The 19,347-nt window shown below is 45.5% G+C and overlaps 2 protein-coding genes across 3 annotated transcripts in view; both read right to left on the bottom strand.

The window, feature by feature from the left end:
• Positions 1–19,347, bottom strand: part of LOC120393914 (complement receptor type 2-like) — a 341,488-nt gene that overhangs the window by 312,593 nt on the left and 9,548 nt on the right. The gene's annotated exons all lie outside the window — the stretch shown is intronic.
• Positions 734–18,745, bottom strand: LOC120393915 (complement receptor type 2-like). 2 transcript variants are annotated; one of them, XR_005592158.1, is made up of 4 exons: positions 18,590–18,745; positions 17,846–18,028; positions 12,086–12,274; positions 734–1,781 (listed from the first exon to the last, which is right to left on the bottom strand). XR_005592158.1 is itself a non-coding variant. In XM_039518373.1 (4 exons), exons 2-4 carry the CDS (start codon positions 17,964–17,966, stop codon positions 11,071–11,073), a joined length of 339 nt encoding a protein of 112 aa, XP_039374307.1. In that variant the 5' UTR covers positions 17,967–18,028; positions 18,590–18,745; the 3' UTR covers positions 10,928–11,070. The 2 variants fall into 2 exon arrangements, 1 of the variants encoding a protein (XP_039374307.1); XM_039518373.1 differs by lacking the exon at positions 734–1,781 and adding an exon at positions 10,928–11,099.

Below are 19,347 nucleotides of genomic sequence, written 5' to 3'. Positions count from 1 at the left end.
GAAGTGGGAGTCCGTGTGCTGCTGCTGCAGGGGCCCAGGAAGGGGATGGGCAGAGGGTGCACATGCTGCCCAGCCCCCCCCTGTAGTGTTGTACTCGTGGCAAGGAGTAGAGCCGGATACAGCTGCAGTTAGTACCGTAACACTGAGCACCGTACAGCTAAGGTTTCTCAGGGGAAGGGAAATGCAGCATTGTCCCCAGAGCAGAAAAGTAACAATCACAAAGTTATTCTGATACAGCAGCACTACGCCACCCTGTGCTGATCAGCACCCCCGAACAGGGATGGTTTCTGAAACACAAGAGGCAGTCCAGTTACCAAAGGATCCTTTCTACTTAGCCTGTCGGTGAAATTCATCCCTGCTGTTACTCCATCCACCTCCGCTAATGTCATTACACCGGGGATGTATCTGACTCAAAGCTCCCCATCCCTTACAGAGGCAAACTGAACTATGCTAGAGATGGACCTTCCCCTGTAATTCCACAGAGCAGGTACCACCCTGGCAGCAGTAGGACAAACTGCCCCCTAAGCTACCTGGCAAATAAGTTTCAACTCTAACCATCTCTAGGTGTGAGAGGAGGGGCTGTCCCATGCCCCTTCGAGTCCCTGATGTGACAGCTCACTGGACTGGGGGAGATATTAGTGCTTTGCTCCTCAGGAAAAGGAGCCTTTAAACATGCTGGGCATCTTCCTGTCTTACAGCCAAAGGGAGAAAATTATAAAAACCAAAGACAATCAGCAGTTTTTACAGTTGCACTTTATTGTAGCCCTGCAGGGCAGAAATAATTGCTTGATCACAAAGGTGTAGGTTAGAGGACACCCCTATCATTCATTGGGCAATAGGGAAATGGTTAGCGGGTTGCTGCTCTACACTTAAATTTTCACCATAAATTCGTGGGACTGTGTGTGAGGCTATAGAAATGCTACAGATGAGATCAGCACTGTCGTCAATCAAAAATAGATTTGTTCAGATTGGGAAGGAAAAAACTGTTGACTTTTTAACTAAGAGGATAGGGCAGAAAATTGGCTTTAAGCTTTACATTTTCAGTGGGGGCACAGGGATTTCTGAACAGAGATGCCCTTAAAGTTCATGGAAATGAGGCAGTTAAATAGCCATTCACTACTTTAAATATGTTTGGGTTATAATGCATTAAGGTTTAACATATGCAACAGCTGAGTGATTTTTAAAAGCTGAAGGTTGTTGGTGTATTCCGCATAGGGTCTGAAGCTTGAGTCAGCTGAAGATTTACTTCCGTACATTTTAGTCTAGTTTCTCTCAACTTGCTTTCCCTTTCCGAATTGAAAGGAATCTGAATTCAACCCTGTTACTATAGCCCTCCCCCCCAAACATAGGATTTTATTAGGGATTTTAGTCTCTAGTAGGGACTTGTGTGTCAGATTGAAAGGAAAGAGCAAAAAAAAAAAAAAACCAAAAAAACTTTAATCACTGGCACACAGCATGAAAAATATCTGATTCCTGAGGTACTGGCTAATCTCTTCCTGGATCACTAGATATACTAGCAAGTTCTCTGCAAATAGTAACAATCATCATATGTACAAAGTAATTATACAAACTGCATCCAAAGGAGACAGTTTGTCACAGTAAGGGGTCATAGATATCAGCTATTCATTGTATTTTTGTAGGTCCTGCTTAAGTTTTGGAATCTCCAGATACAGTTTCTGTGCTTCCAGCAGGGTTCTCAGTTCCGTCAGACACACACCGCAGTGGAGAAACTTTACACTCTCATGAACCATGTTGCACAGAGGAGAATCAATTTGCTTCTCCTGAAAAACAGAAACAGAGGGAATGTGATTACGCTGAAGACAAGGTCTTATCCTCAGAAGCATGCTTGCTCCTTTTTTATCTGAACTATTATCTATATGGCTGTCTCATACAGTCTGTATCTGACATATTGATCCTGAAAGATGTTTCATATTCTCAATTAGAGCTGGCCAGAAGATGAAAATTTCATATGAAATATATTGTGCTTTTTAAAACAGTTTCATTCTGAACAAAACAAAAATGCCCCTGAAATTTTTCACGAGAAGGGATTTCAAGAAAAATTCTACTTCAAGAGACTCACCTGAAGTGGATTTTTACCCACGAAAGCTTATACCCTAATAAATCTGTTAGTCTTTAATGTGCAACCGGACTCCTCGTTTTTGTGGATACAGATTAACACAGCTACCCCTCTGATACTTTTCATCCTGCAGGATGCCAAAGGCTTTGTTTAGATACCACCATAAGTTATGGCATAGGTCAGGGCAGATCATGTGTACGAGTACCAGGGCAGAGAGGACGCTGGCAGTGCGCATCCCAGCTGGGAGTGTTTGGTCTGCTGCAAATGGGGACTCTCTAGTGAGTTGGCCCATGACTCTACAGATTGTCAATATTTAAGGGCTAAGATGTTAAACAGCCCAAAGGTCATTGCAATGTGCCCTCCACCCTTTCCTAATCTCAATCATTCTAATGCAATGAAGATATGAATCACTTTTGCACTCAGGGGCAGGTGCATGCCAGCGGGGAATTCCCTCATCACCAGCTATACATTGAATGGAGGATACTCCAACAAGTGACCAACCATGGTCACAGTCATAGGTCACACTTGAGCCAACAAGGAACACATTTCTCCAACCGCCGCAGTCCCATCGATTAGAGATGAGTGCAGGTGGCTTACAAGCGAGAATAAAATACAGCATTGACACAGAATGGGAAATCTCCTAGAAGAAGGGAGGCAGCATAACTACTGTGGGGTTTCCTGACACTACATTTCCAAAAACGGTGCTTGGAGAGGCACCAGTGTCTAGTACTTCTGACAATCTGTCAGCACTTTGTTAGTTTCTGGCTGTGAATCAGCATCATACCCATGGCATTGGGAGAGTAAAACAGTGACATGCAAAACGCTTTTAAAATGGCTCTTTGACCTGTAGGGGTCCCAGGGATCATTGTTCACGTGCTCACAACACTGAATAATTGCATTGAGTCAACACCAAACCCACAGTGCATCACTCTCTCCAGAGAAACAAACGAGTTCAATAAGAAAAGGGTGTGAGTGAAATCCCACCCAGTACTGTGTATCAAGGGCATTTCCTGGAGACATCGGCAGCTGAAAGTCCACATGTGGAGCAGCAGAGCACAGGCACTTTGTTGGTTCCTTTAAGGAAGTGTTATTGGCAGTCTTGGGACAACTGTGAACGTGCAGTTCACTCCCAGGCACACTTGTGGCCTTTTTAAAAATAGCCTCTTTGATCTATTGCAGAATTAGCCTCCTCTGCAGTGAGGGAGAAGTACATGGAAGTCAGTGGAGTTACCCCGGATTTATACACTAGTGGAACCAAGAGCAGAACTTGGTCCTCAACAGTGTCTCACACTTCTATAGTGACTTTCATCCTGCAGGATGCCAAAGATACCACAGTGACGGGCACAGTATGAACACCTTAGACAGATAAATGTAAGGCCTGGTTGCTCTGGTTCTCAGTGGAGTGAGTGAGAGGAGTGGCTTCAGGGAAGCCAGAGAAGTTACAGAAGAATCCAGCACTTCCTGTTTTAAAGAGAATTTACCTACTACACTTTGGGGGAGCTGCTGATGGATCAAGGCCCACGTCAATAAATTAGCTAAACCACCCTCCTATGGTGCTTAGTCCTTCCAGAATCACCAAGGCAAACAGCCCAACCTTCCTGCAACCTACCAACCCTCCCTGAGTCCCCCAACAAGTGCCTCAGTCCCACTGCTGAACCGTCCCACAAAGTCTCCCTTGCAGTGTAATCACTATCCCACCGCCGCTGCTCACCTGTGAAGAAGGGGGAGAATTGTTGAGGATGTTACAAGAGGGCTGAGCTGGGATTAATAGGAGGAAATTAAGAAAAGGAAATTTTAGGCTGAAGGCTAGGAAGAAGCCTCTTGAGAGTGAGATCTAAGACTCTTGAATAGTCTCCTAAGAAAAAGGGATGTGAAGCTCTATTGAGTGGCATATTTAAGCTTTGATTAGAAAAAGCCCTGGAGATTAGTCTATAGGGAACAGATCCATCTTCCCCCGAGATGGACGAGGTCATTTGATAGAAGGCAGGGAGGGAAAAGGCCTTTGTGAATCAATGCCCCGTGGGGATCTTTCTAACAGACCCCACCTAGAAACAGATCTGATGGGTTTGCATCTTCTCTGATGCGGTTTCTAGGTTTTATAGGAGTCTATTTTTTCCTCAGCAGGATGCTTTAGCTGTGTTTATATTTACCCTTAATACAAGATGGCACTGTAGCTGGGGACCAACTGGCTAAGCAGCAGTTCTGCAGAAAAGGACCTGGGGATTACAGTGGATGAGAAGCTGGATACGAGTCAGCACTGTGCCCTTGGTGCCAAGAAGGCCAATGTCATATTGGGCTGTACTAGTAGGAGCATTGCCAGCAGATTGAGGGATGTGATTATTCCCTTCTAGTTAGCACTGGTGAGGCCACACTTGGAGTACTGAGTCCAGTTTGGTCCCCACCTACAGAAGGGATGTGGACAAACTGGAAAGAGTCCAGTGGAGGGCAATGAAAATGATTAGGGGGCTGGAGCACATGACTTACAAGGAGAGGCTGAGGGAACTGGGGTTATTTAGTCTGCAGAAGAAAAGAGTGAGGGGGAATTTGACAGCAGCCTTCAACTACCTGAAGGGGGTTCCAAAGAGGATGGAGCTTGGCTGTTCTCAGTGGTGGCTGATGACAGAACAAGAAGTAATGATCTCAAGTTGCAGTGGGGGATGTCTATGTTGGATATTAGGAAACACTATTTCACTAGGAAGGTGGTGAAGCACTGGAACGGATTACCTAGGGAGGTGGTGGAATCTCCATCCTTAGAGATTTAAGACCCGGCATGATAAAGCCTTGGCAGGGATGATTTAGCTGGGGATTGGTCCTGCTTTGAGCAGGGGATTGGTGACCTCCTGTGGTCTCTTCCAATCCTAATGTTCTATGATTCTACATCCCATTTGCCTGGCATTCAATCGACTCGCTGTCTTTGAGGATGTAGCCAGATTCACATTGAAACAACATGGTTTCCATTTGTATATTCACTTTCACTTATAGAGATCTGTTCTCCATTTTAAATCACCAGGTTTGGACAATGAGGAATCTCTGAGAAACACCAACGAACAAAGGGTTTAAGATGCTTTTGTTCAGACAAAGGGTTTGTCTGCATGGGAAATTCATGGGAAAATTAGGGTGAAATACCAAGGCTCTGAATTTTAAAAAGGCAATAGCTAACTCCATACTAACTCATCCCATAGACACCCTTACTCCACACCAACAGGGCTTCTTTGTGGATTGGGTAAATTTTCTTCCGAAGTCAAAGTAGAGACACTTTCCATGGGGGAGACTTGTTCATTGGGAGGGTCACTATTCCATTTCAAACCATAGGCCTTTGGCAGCAAACTCATGAGGAGAAATGACAAACATCTAAAATTTAGCATTAAGGCTAAGACATTTGTATATTCAGTTTCATATATAGAGATCTGTCCTCCATTTTCAATCATCAGGTTTGGAGAATGAGGAGTCTGAGAAACATCAACAAAGGGTTTAAGATGGTTTTGTTCATACAAAGGGTTTGTCTGCATGGGAAATTTATGGGAAAATTAGGGTGAAATAGCAAAGCTGAGAATTAAAAGGGCAATAGCTAATTCCACACTAACTCATCCCATAGACACTCTTATGCCACTCTGAGAAACGAATCGTGGCCAGTGGGAGCCGCGAGTGGCCGAACCCGCAGACGCGGCAGGTAAACAAACCAGCCCAGCAGGGGCTTTCCCTGAACAAGCAGCGTCCCCAGTTTGTTCTGTGCAATCCCAACACTTTGACAACACATGGCCGTGGAGATAGAACAGCAGCAGATTTTCTCAACTGTCCATTCCAAGAAAGTTCTATTTCCAGGGGCAGATGTAGCAAATAATTTCTCCCTGCACTCAAGTCACCGTGACATTGGAACTGCTGGCAGATCTCCCTGGGGATTATGGGAATACTGCAGATGGGGCAATGGAGTGGCCAGTGCATTAACATGATTTTAGCTGCCTCCACCCCAGCTTCCTGCTGCTAACAATCAAGCCACGGGGGTCTTTCCAACTTGGATTCACATTGTCTGCACAAACATACTGACACCACACACAGACGGAGGGGATTCTAATTAAAAGTGCCACTATCCAGACAGCTGGATTGGAAACCACAAACCAAGAGATGGTTCAGGTGAGGGCTGTATCTGAGGGAGGAATTCAAGAAGCTTGGAATGGGAGGATCAAGCACAAGTTACGGCATAGGTCAGAGGGCAGATCATGTGTACAAGTGCCAGGGCAGAGAGGACACTGGCAGTGGGCATCCCAGCTGGGAGTGTTTGGTCTGCTGCAAAGGAGGAATCTGCAGTGAGTTGGCCCATGACTCTACATCTTTTCAGTATTTAAGGGCTAAGATGTTAAAGAGACCCCAGGTCATTGCAATGTGCCCTCCACCCTTTTCTAATCTCAGTCATTCTAGTGTGATGAAGAAATGAATCACCTTGGCACTCAGGGGTAGGTGCATCCCAGTGCGGTGTTCCCCCATCACCAGCTGTACATCGAATGGAGGATACTCCAACAAGTGACCAACCACGGTTACAGGAATAGCTCACACTTGATCCAACAAGGAAAACATTTTTCCAGCCGCGGTCGTCCCGTCCATTAGCGATGCGCGCAGGTGGCTCACAAGCTAGAATAAAGGGGAAAATACAGCACGGATACAGAACGGAAATCTCCTAAAAGAAGGAGGCAGCATAAATACTGTGGGGTTTCCTGGAACTACATTTACAAAAAACAGTGCTTGGATAGGCACTAGTCTCTAATACCTTGACTATCCGCCAGCACTTTCTGTTAGTTTCTGGCTGGGAGTTAGCATCATACCCGTGGCATTGGGAGAGCGAAGATAAAATCAACAACATGCAGAACACTCTCAAAATGTCTCTTTGAGCTTTAGGGACCCCAGGGATTGTTAAGTATCAGAGGGGTAGCCGTGTTAGTCTGGATCTGTAAAAGCAGCAAAGAATCCTGTGGCACCTTATAGACTAACAGACGTATTGGAGCATGAGCTTTCGTGGGTGAACACCCACATCATCGGATGCATGGATTGTTGTTCACATGCTCATGACACTGAATAACTGCACTGAATTACTGAGAATTTCAACCAGACACTGAGAAGTACTGAAGGCCTGCAGCTCTTACTAACTTCAACAGTAGAGTCCTCCTGCCTGGCTGAGTCATTAAACTGGCCCTGCTACATATGCATGACCAAAATCTGAACCCCCTCTACAGCCACTGAGTTCTGCCAGAACCCCCTGAACAAACATGCCAAGCGTCCTTCAAGTAGTGAAACTCTTCTGGAGTCTCCCTCACCCATCCCCACTAGCTATTGAACTTTCCCACCACACCACCCTCCTAGTATAATGAGCCATCCTTTCCCCATATGTCCAACCCTCTCAAACTGGTGAGGACGATGACTGTTTAGGGTGAAGGAAGGGGTCAGAGCTTGTTCTAGCAGGCTACGTAATTTTTCATAGTGGTTAGTTTTAATCTGACACTGTTCTGGGATTTTCACATATTTCTCACAGTAGCCAGAGTGATGTGAAAAGCAGTAGTAGTGCTGCCTGTTGAAATAGGCCTACAGCTCTGAAAATGCTCGAGTAACTAATAACTCCAACAGATATTACCTCACCCTCGGTCTCTCTAATCGTTCCTCTGGCTTTTTGAAAATTCATGGATGCTTAAAATTCTGCACCACCAAATTCCAGATCTGACCCCCTTCTATAGCCACTGAGTTCTGCCAGAACCCCCTGAATGAACATGCCAAGCCGCCTCCAAGTTGAGGACTCCAGAAGAGTTTCGTCAAGTTCCTCACCCATCCCCACTAGCTACTGAACTCCCCACACACACACCACCTTCCCAGTATAACGAGCCATCCTTTCCCCATATGTCCATCCCTCTCAAACTAGTGAGGGGAAGTACTGTTTAGGGTGAAAGAAGGGGACAGAGCTGGTTCTAACAGGCTATGCAATTTTTCATTGTGGTTAGCTTTAGTTTTCTGACACTGTTCTGGGATCGTCACACATTTCCGACGGTAGCCAGAGTTGGCCCATGACTCTGCATATTGTCAATACTTAAGGACTAAGATGTTAAACAGCCCCCAGGTCATTGCAATGTGCCCTCCACCCTGTTCTAATCTCAGTCATTCTAGTGCGATGAAGAAATCAATCACCTTTGCACTCAGGAGCAGGTGCATCCCAGCGCGGAGTTCCCTGATCACCAGCTGTACATCGAATGGAGGATACTCCAACAAGTGACCAACCATGGTTACACGAGTAGCTCACACTTGAGCCAACAAGGAAAACATTTTTCCAGCCGCGGTCGTCCTGTCCATTAGCGATGCGCAGGTGGCTCACAAAGCTAGAATAAAAGGGTAAAATACAGCATTGATACAGAACGGAAATCTCCTAAAAGAAGGGAGGCAGCATAAACACTGTGGGGTTTCCTGACACTACATTTCCAAAAAAAGTGCTTGGAGAGGCACCAGTGTCTAATATCTCTGACAATCTGCCAGCACTGTGTTAGTTTCTGGCTGTGAATTAGCATCATACCCATGGCACTGGGAGAGCAAAGATAAAGCCAGCACTGAATTACTAAGAATTGCAGCCTACAGCTCTCATCAACTTCAATAGTAGGGTCCCCCTGCATGGCTCCCTGAGTCATTAAACTGGCCCTGCTACATATGCACCACCAAATTCCAGATCTGAACCCCTTCCATAGCCACTGAGTTCTGCCAGAACCCCCTGAACGAACATGCCAAGCCTCCTTCAAGTTAGGAAACTCTTGAGTCCCCCAAGTTCCTCACCCATTCCCACCAACTACTGAGCTTTCCCATCACAGCAGTCTCCCAGTATAACGAGCCATCCTTTCCCCATATGTCCATCCCTCTCAAACTGGTGAGGACGACCACTGTTTAGGGTGAAAGAAGGGGATACAGCTGGTTCTAGCAGGCTATGTAATTTTTCATAGTGGTTTGTTTTAATCTGACACTGTTCTGGGATTGTCACATATTTCCAAAGGTAGCCAGAGTGACGTGTAAAGTACTCCCAGTGCTACCTGATGAAATATAGTTACTCGAGCATTTTCAGAGCTGTAGGCCAAATAACTGCAACAGATATCACCTTGCCCTTCGGTCTCTCTAATCCCTCAGGTGGCTTTTGAAAAATCACGGATGCTTAGAATTCTCTTTTCATGTGCTCAGTGTTTTGAGAACTGCCCCAACACTGACGCAAGTGCCAGAAGCATTTGTACCACTGCTCCCACTCAATGGTTGCATTGTGGGATAGCAACGTTAATCTGTGATGGGATCTTTAGAAGGGTCACAGTGAAGCTGGCTGCTAAGGGAGGCACAGAATCATTGTATCCTCTGGGCATCCCAGCCACCCTCTGCCTCACCCAGCACCATCTACACTTGGGGCAATGTTGTCTGGTCTCTGGACCACTGGGAAACAGGGCGTTGTGGAGGCCTTCTCCCATCATAGCTCCTTTAATCCAGGGCAATCTTTCTGCAGAAGCTTATTTAACTCAGGGCTAGTCCTTAAAGGTACAGAGCATATTTATCTTCAAAAAATCTGCACTGCAAAAGGCATTTATTTGTACAGACATATAGCCCTGCCTTCCCCAAATATCCCCCCCAAGTGGCCCTCCCTAAAAGCTTGTTTAAATCACTTGGTGGTGGCAGCATTACTTAATCCAAGGAATAGGGAGTTTTAACCTAAGATGGTAGAAATAAGTTTAGGGGGGTCTTCATGTGGGTCCCCACATCTGTACCCTAAAGTTCAGAATGGAGAGGGAACCCTGACAGTCTCCATCACAGTGTAATCGCTATTCCAAAGTTGCTGCCCATCTGTACCAGTGAAGGGGAGAGTTGTTGAGGACATTATAAGGAGGCTGAGCTAGGACTAATAGGAGGAAATTAAGAAAAGGAAGTTTTAGGCTGAACGCTAGGAAGAAGCCTCTTGAGAGTGAGATCTAAGAGACTCTTGAATAGTCTCCTAAGAAAAGAGATGTGAAGCTCTATTGATTGGCATATTTAAGCCTTGAATAGGAAACAGATCCATCTCCCCACAAGACTGACGAGGTCATTTGATAGAAGGCAGGGAGGAAAAAGGCCTTTGTGAATCAATACCCCATGGAGATCTTTCTAATAGACTCCACTGAGAAACAGATCTGATGGGTTTGCATCTTCTCTGATGCAGTCTCTAGGTTTTAATAAGAGTCTATTTTTTCCTCAGCAGGATGCTTTTTGTTTATATTTATCCTTAATACAAGATGGCACTGGAGGATTTTGTTCAAACATCTTTATTAATGATCTGGATGATGGGATTAATTGCACCCTCAGCAAGTTTGTGGATGACATTAAGGTGGGGGGGGGAGAAGTAGATATGCTTGAGGATAGGGACAGGGTCCAGAGTGATCTAGACAAATTGGACATTGGGCCAAAAGAAATCTGATGAGGTTCAACAAGGACAAGTGCAGAGTCCTGTACTTAGGAAGGAAGAATCCCATGCACTGCTACAGGCTGGGGACCAACTGGCTAAGCAGCAGTTCTGCTGAAGAGGACCTGGGGATTACAGTGGATGAGAAGCTGGATACGAGTCAGCACTGTGCCCTTGGTGCCAAGAAGGCCAATGTCATATTGGGCTGTACTAGTAGGAGCATTGCCAGCAGATTGAGGATGTGATTATTCCTCTAGTCAGCACTGGTGAGGCCACACCTGGAGTATTTGTCCAGTTTTGGTCCGCACCTACAGAAGAGATGTGGACAAATTGGAAAGAGTCCAGCGGAGGGCAATGAAAATGATTAGGGGGCTTTAAGCAAGGGATTGGACCAGATGACCTCCTGAGGTCTCTTCCGATTCTAATATTCTATGATTCTACATCCCATTTGCCTGGCATTCGATCGACTCGCTGCCTTCGAAGATGTAGCCAGATTCACATTGAAACAACACTGTTTCCATTTGTATATTCAGTTTCATGTATAGAGATCTGTCCTCCATTTTCAATCATCAGGTTTGGAGAATGAGGAGTCTGAGAAACATCAACAAAGGGTTTAAGATGGTTTTGTTCATACAAAGGGTTTGTCTGCATGGGAAATTTATGGGAAAATTAGGGTGAAATAACAAAGCTGAGAATTAAAAGGGCAATAGCTAATTCCACACTAACTCATCCCATAGACACTCTTATGCCACTCTGAGAGACGAATCGTGGCCAGTGGGAGCCGCGAGTGGCCGAACCCGTGGACGCGGCAGGTAAACAATCCAGCCCAGCAGGGGCTTTCCCTGAACAAGCAGCGTCCCCAGTTTGTTCTGTGCAATCCCAACACTTTGACAACACATAGCCGTGGAGATAGAACCGCAGCAGATTTTCTCAACTGTCCATTCCAAGAAAGTTCTATTTCCAGGGGCAGATGTAGCAAATAATTTCTCCCTGCACTCAAGTCACCGTGACATTGGAACTGCTGGCAGATCTCCCTGGGGATTATGGGAATACTGCAGATGGGGCAATGGAGTGGCCAGTGCATTAACATGACGCTAGCTGCCTCCACCCCAGCTTCCTGCTGCTAAAAATCAAGCCACAGGGGTCTTTCCAACTTGGATTCAGATTGTTCGCACAAACATACTGACAACACACACAGACGGAGGATTCTAATTAAAAGTGCCACTATCCAGACAGCTGGATTGGGAACCACAAACCAAGAGATGGTTCAGGTGAGGGCTGTATCTGAGGGAGGAATTCAAGAAGCTTGGAATGGGAGGATCAAGCACAAGTTACGGCAGAGGTCAGAGGGCAGATCATGCGTACAAGTGCCAGGGCAGAGAGGACACTGGCAGTGGGCATCCCAGCTGGGAGTGTTTGGTCTGCTGCAAAGGAGGAATCTGCAGTGAGTTGGCCCATGACTCTACATCTTTTCAGTATTTAAGGGCTAAGATGTTAAAGAGCCCCCAGGTCATTGCAATGTGCCCTCCACCCTTTTCTAATCTCAGTCATTCTAGTGTGATGAAGAAATGAATCACCTTTGCACTCAGGGGTAGGTGCATCCCAGTGCGGTGTTCCCCCATCACCAGCTGTACATCGAATGGAGGATACTCCAACAAGTGACCAACCACGGTTACAGGAATAGCTCACACTTGATCCAACAAGGAAAACATTTTTCCAGCCGCGGTCGTCCCGTCCATTAGCGATGCGCGCAGGTGGCTCACAAGCTAGAATAAAGGGGAAAACTACAGCACTGATACAGAACGGGAAATCTCCTAAAAGAAGGGAGGCAGCATAAATACTGTGGGGTTTCCTGAAACTACATTTACAAAAAACAGTGCTTGGATAGGCACTAGTCTCTAATATCGCTGACAATCTGCCAGCTCTTTCTGTTAGTCTCTGGCTGGGAATTAGCATCATACCCGTGGCATTGGGAGAGCGAAGATAAAATCAACAACATGCAGAACACTCTCAAAATGTCTCTTTGAGCTGTAGGGACCCCAGGGATTGTTAAGTATCAGAGCGGTAGCCGTGTTAGTCTGGATCTGTAAAAGCAGCAAAGAGTCCTGTGGCACCTTATAGACTAACAGACGTATTGGAGCATGAGCTTTCGTGGGTGAACACCCACATCGTCAGATGCATGGATTGTTGTTCACATGCTCATGACACTGAATAACTGCACTGAATTACTGAGAATTTCAACCAGGCCTTCAGTACTTCAACCACTGAGAAGTACTGAAGGCCTGCAGCTCTTACCAACTTCAACAGTAGAGTCCTCCTGCCTGGCTGAGTCATTAAACTGGCCCTGCTACATATGCATGACCAAAATCTGAACCCCCTCTACAGCCACTGAGTTCTGCCAGAACCCCCTGAACAAACATGCCAAGCGTCCTTCAAGTAGTGAAACTCTTCTGGAGTCTCCCTCACCCATCCCCACTAGCTATTGAACTTTCCCACCACACCATCCTCCTAGTATAATGAGCCATCCTTTCCCCATATGCAGGGGCGGCTCTAGGCACCAGCGGGCAAAGCGCCCGCTTGGGGCGGCGTCCTGGGGAGGGCGTCATTTGGCTCCGGTGGAGCTCCCGCCGGCATGCCTGCGGCAGGTCCACCGGAGCCCGGGACGAGCGGACCTGCCGCAGTCATGCCTGCGGCGGGTCCCGTCTTCCCGCGGCTCTGGTTGAGCTCCCGCAGGCATGACTGCGGCAGGTCCGCTCGTCCCGGGCTCCGGTGGACCTGCCGCAGGCATGCGGGCAGGAGCTCAACCGGAGCCAAATGACGCCCTCCCCAAGATGCCGGAGCCGCGGGAAGAGGGGACCCGCCGCGGGACTGGGGAAGGGCGGCGCAGCGCTCCGCGCTGCTTGGGGCAGCCTACTTTGTAGAGCCGCCCCTGCCCATATGTCCAACCCTCTCGAACTGGTGAGGACGACGACTGTTTAGGGTGAAAGAAGGGGTCAGAGCTTGTTCTAGCAGGCTACGTAAGTTTTCATAGTGGTTAGTTTTAATCTGACACTGTTCTGGGATTTTCAAATATTTCTCACAGTAGCCAGAGTGATGTGAAAAGCAGTAGTAGTGCTGCCTGTTGAAATGGGCCTACAGCTCTGAAAATGCTCGAGTAACTAATAACTCCAACAACAGATATTACCTCACCCTCGGTCTCTCTAATCGTTCCTCTGGCTTTTTGAAAATTCATGGATGCTTAAAATTCTGCACCACCAAATTCCAGATCTGACCCCCTTCTATAGCCACTGAGTTCTGCCAGAACCCCCTGAATGAACATGCCAAGCCGCCTCCAAGTTGAGGACTCCAGAAGAGTTTCGTCAAGTTCCTCACCCATCCCCACTAGCTACTGAACTTCCCCCCCCCCACACACACACCACCTTCCCAGTATAACGAGCCATCCTTTCCCCATATGTCCATCCCTCTCAAACTAGTGAGGGGAAGTACTGTTTAGGGTGAAAGAAGGGGACAGAGCTGGTTCTAACAGGCTACGTAATTTTTCATTGTGGTTAGCTTTAGTTTTCTGACACTGTTCTGGGATCGTCACACATTTCCGACGGTAGCCAGAGTGACGTGAAATACAGTAACAGTGCTGCCCGTTGAAATAGGCCTACAGCTCTGAAAATGCTTGAGTAACTAATAACTCCAGTAACAGATATTACCTCACCCCCTGGTCTCCCTAATCCCTCATCTGGCTTTTTGAAAATTCATGACTGCTTAAAATTCTCTTTTCATGTGCTCAGTGTTTTGAGAACTGCCCCAACGCAGACACAGCTGCCAGAAGCATTTTTACCACTGCTCCCACTCAATGGTTGAGTTGGGGGATGGCAACGTTAATCTGTGATGGGATCTTTATAATGGTCACAGTGAAGCTGGCTGCTAAGGGAAGCACAGAATCATTGCATCCTCTGGGCACCCCAGGCACCCTCTGCCTCACCCAGCACCATCTACACTTGGGGCAATGTTGTCTGGTCTCTGGGGGAACCAGGGCACTGTGGAGGCCTTCTCACATTATAGCTCCCTTAATCCAGGGCAATCTTTCTGCAGAAGCCTTTTTGACTCAGGGCTAGTCTTTAAAGGAATAGAGCATATTTATCTTCAAGAAATCTGAACGGCAAAAAGCATTTATTTGTACGGACATATAGTCCAGGCACTAACTCCAATAAACAGCCTTCTTTAAATGCTGGCTAATGAAGAATAGATATAAAGTCTGGGAGACTTTATGGGAGACTGAAAATTCTCCCAATACAGTTTAATAAATCTGTTGCTGAGAAGCAGATTCCCCAAGTGGGGTAAACACTAACCTGCAGGAAAGGACAAAAGGATCTTCCTCAGGTATAGTTGCTAGTTAAAGGATTGGTACGTAATTGTGCTAAGAATGATGCAATGGGAGAGACCCCATACTTTCTATGCTTGGCAGGCATCCTTTGCTATCAACTGATTTGAACTTTGAAATCCAACAGCAAAGGCAAGCTGCAGTAACCTATCAGCAGCATGTGAAGGACGTGAGATGCAGACTTTGCTATGCATATACTTTAGCTACTAAGAAGACAGAGAAAAATCGGTTGGCAAACAAGTGGTGATGGTATGCCAAAGTATTCATGTCTACTGTAGAAGTGGGAGATAGAGACGTATTACCCAATCCTAGTCACACAGTAAATGAGAAAATTGCAGATAGGTGGGAGTCATTCGTCTATATGGTACCACAGTAATTGGAAAGTGAATTACATATCTACAAGGTACAGGCAGAGTTGGGAGAAGGCTCCATCCAAGCCTGCACCAGGACATGCTTTGTCCTTGTGGATTCATTTCTGCTTCCAAAGCGATGGAGGTAGAATTGTGGAAGACACTCCAGTAATCTGGAAAATTTGATTAAAAAGTAGCTAATGCAAGTGTACAAAATTGAAGGAGGTGAATCGTCATATGATTCCATTCTACAATCAAACTAAATCCTGTAGCAGGGAATACTTCATTCCATGAAGATCCACAAACACCAGGAAATTCACCAGATGAGCTCTGCACTGCAGCTGGGGTGAATTTGCCTAATTCCATCTACAACATCTGGGAGAAGTTCTATAGAGGTGCCTAGCAGAAGTAGTAAAACTAGAAGCCAATCTGCCCAGTCTGTGGACTATGTTCTTAATTTTGCTACTGTCATTAGGAGTAAAGGCCCACAGACAATACTCACTTATGTGCACCTTCTGGTACTACTTGAGCATGCCAATGGACACAGAGAGGATAAAATTGCCCATCATAGATATCACACTGCCAGGACATGAGTCATTTAGGTCAGGAAGAATGTACCCCACATAGAAGTGTAGGACTGGAAGGGACCTTGAGAGGTCATATAGTCCAGTCCCCTGCACTCATAGCAGGACTGAGTATTATCTAAACAAACCCTGGTAGGTGTTTCTCTAAACTGCTCTTAAAAATCTCCAATAGAGATTTCACAACTTCCCTAGTCAATTTAATCCAGTGCTTAACCACCCTGACAGTTAGGAAGTTTTTCCTAATGTCATGTCCAACCTAAACCGCCCTTGCTGCAATTTAAGCCCATTGCTTCTTGTCCTATCCTCAGAAGTTAACGAGAACATTTTTCTCATTCCTCCATCTTTTATGTACTTGAAATCGTATGTCCCGCTCAGTCTTCTCTTTTCCAGACTAAGCAAACCCAATTATTTCAATCTTCCCTCATAAGTCATGTTTTCTAAACTTTTACTCATTTTTGTTGCTCTTCTCTGGACTTTCTCCAATTAGTCTTTCCTGAAATGTGGCACCCAGAACTGGACACAATACTCCAGTTTAGACCTAATCAGCATGGAGTAGAGGAGAAGAAATACTTCCCCCAAGGTTTCACACTCAGCGCAATGGGACCTTTGATCCTGACTGAGTCCGCTGTATGCTACCATAATATAAATATATAAGTACGCAGCAATTACACTCTGACTGTTAGATGTTCCTTTCAAAATCAGGGATGGGAGGTCAGTCTATCAGAGTTCTTCACCATTTATATAAGTGGGTTTGCAAACTGTAACAGCCCCTTAAAACAGAGATGAATCTGTAATGTGCAATTCAGTCATATTAATTTAAAGAACTAAAACCATTCAAAGAAGAGTAATGGATGGACATCAAGTGTGTGAGAGAAATTGGAGCTGGCTAATAACCGAGTAGGGTGATGCCTTCTTTGAGTGGAAGGAAAATAGTGGTATCCTTCAACCACTTTTTGAAATGGATAAAGTCGGCGGGGTCACACAAAGCCAGTCCAGCTACAAGCACAGGGATCTTTTTTTTGTGTGTTTATGCAGTGCTGTGTGTACTTAAGACTCCAACAATGGGGTCTGTCATGGTCACTCATACATCTACTCTCCCTGCAGATTTCTTCAGAGGAAACTCAGCCTGCCCACTGCAGACCCCAACCTTCAGCAGTTCCTTTTCTCCTCTTTTACCAGAGATCTGCTGACACATCGCTGGCAAGTACCCTGGAATGAACTGGGGGGGGGGGGGGGAAGCTGGAATGAACCAAAGTCTTACACCACCACCACCCCCCACTAGTGAGCTCATGCAGTGCCATTCACCAACTTTGTTCCTTCTGTGCCGCTAACAACATACATTGATTCCTTTGGTGTGTCCTTGCCTCATGATGGAAGAACGGTAGAGAAAGGGAGCAGAAAGAATGTTTGTGAAATGTCTCTGTGCCAGTAGCATTTGGCCTGCCTGTCAGTCATTGTAATGACCCTGCATTTCCATCACACTGTTCAACCTGTTACACCCAGAGCTACTTCATCCACCATAGAAATGCAGCTACTTCTCCAAACCCAGTTCAGCAAAGCACTTAAATATGTGCTTAATGTTAAGCATGGAAGTGGCTCTACTGAAATCAACACTACGCCCGTGCTTAGAGTTAAGCATGTGCTCATGGACTTTGTGGAATGAGGGCTTAAGTGAAGAAAACATCACATCCTTTTCAAACTGCAGGAGAAACAGAGGGAGGCAGAGTGCAACGGCAGAGCTGGAATTTGGCCAGGAAACCAGGGTCAGTATTTTAAGAAGGACACGGGATCCTCAGGACCTTTCAGGAGAGGATTGAAGGGGGAGACAGAGGTTCAGGGTGATAGAGGCAGAAGAGGGGAAGCAAGAAGGGAGGAGGTGGGGTGGGAGCAAAGGAGAGGCCCTCTTTCCCCTGGGGCCTCTGTGTGCTACCATAATATAAATATATAATTATGCAACAATTACATTGTTTGGGAGAAGGTCAGGGATAGCAGGTCACCATGTCAGAGTTCTTTATCATTTATACATACCCAGTTCGCAAATTGGTAATGGAGGATCCCATGCACCATTATGTTCACACTTAATCAATCCATTCTTGTCTTTGAGGGCATAACCGGGATTACATTCAGTGCGAATCTTGTCCTCATACATGTAGGTTTCTTTTCTAGGTATTGCTTTTCCATTGGTAATGTCTGGAGATGGACATCTAATTTCTGTGAAACACCACCACCACCACCACCGTTAAATCAGAGCAAACAAATCTGCAGATTCATTTACAAGGAGCAGGTGAACATTTTGCTAGCTATAGAAAGTCAGCATTTCCTTCACATTTTTGAAGAGACTGGTTTTCGGTGGAAGTTTTATATTATCGACAGACACAGCAAATCATTTCTTCCTGCCATGAGTGTTAGTGGGCGTGCCTCATGGATTGAGGAGTACCCTTTCCAGTTTTCTTCTGGGTAACTATCTGAATTGAAGTTGGCAGGAAATTTTGATTTTCAGCAGGGTTCTAAACGCCACCAATTGCTGTGTTACAATAAATTTTGTGTAGAATCCACCATGCTTATAATCTGCCTAAGGTAATATGGAGATCATGGGTGGGAGCAAGAGATTTGTTCATGAATGTGTAAACTATTAACGCTTCCTATTGTTAAAGTAAGAATTCCCAGAAGACACACACACACCCTAACTACAGAGTAGAGCTTCCTAAATTTGTGTTAATTTTGTAGTTCAATTAAAACAAAGAAAGCTAAACCAAAGACTAATATGCTTACTCCGACAAAATTCTTCATGTTCAGACCATGTGAAATCTTTTTGACAGGTAACACTTGCAGAGAATATTCCAGGGATTAACTCATAACCTCTCACACAGGAGTATTTCACTACAGTCCCAGCCGGAAACAAGTTGCTGTTAGAATGATCTCTGAAAGTATTACATGTAAGGTGGGTCATCACAACTACCTAAGAGCAAAAATAAAAGTTTAAGGACATACATAACCAGGAAATCTTATTGAGAAATAATTCTTCTCTACAAGAATGTGACATGAAAGACATTTAAAAAACCCCAAAACCTAAAACCTGAAGAGAGGATGAGAGGGGGAAAAAAACCACACATGCCAGATGCATAGTCATATTATTTAATGCAATACTGGAAGACACAGATATTATGGTGATGAGAGCAGTATAAGAACTTACACAATACATAAACAACCAACACTACATAGCTCTTCTTCAGCAGATCTCAAAGCACTTTACAAAGAACATCAGTATCATTGGGAAACGAAGTGAAGGTATTTCTGTGGAATCAGATTTATTTATCAGGAGAATATGAACAGATTTGAAAGCACAAATCTACTGAGCTTTCCCATCACAGCAGCCTCCCAGTATAATGAGCCATCCTTTCCCCATATGTCCATCCCTCTCAAACTGGTGAGGACGACCACTGTTTAGGGTGAAAGAAGGGGATACAGCTGGTTCTAGCAGGCTATGTAATTTTTCATAGTGGTTTGTTTTAATCTGACACTGTTCTGGG

The sequence above is a fragment of the Mauremys reevesii genome, unplaced genomic scaffold (genome assembly GCF_016161935.1).
Source record: "Mauremys reevesii isolate NIE-2019 unplaced genomic scaffold, ASM1616193v1 Contig36, whole genome shotgun sequence".
NCBI classification, from domain to species: Eukaryota; Metazoa; Chordata; order Testudines; family Geoemydidae; genus Mauremys; species Mauremys reevesii.
Note: the sequence above shows the minus strand (reverse complement) of the source record. Positions and strands in the feature narration are given on the sequence as shown.

Excerpts from the sequence above, each read along its gene's own strand:
- LOC120393915 (XM_039518373.1), bottom strand. The coding sequence starts at position 17,966 with ATGTATGAGGACAAGATTCGCACTGAATGTAATCCCGGTTATGCCCTC. Across the intron at positions 12,275-17,845 it reads ATTACCAATTTGCGAACTGG|CTTGTGAGCCACCTGCGCGC; the intron begins GTATGTATAAAT and ends CCTTTATTCTAG. Across the intron at positions 11,100-12,085 it reads ACCTACCCCTGAGTGCAAAG|ACTCCTCATTCTCCAAACCT; the intron begins GTGATTCATTTC and ends GATGTTTCTCAG.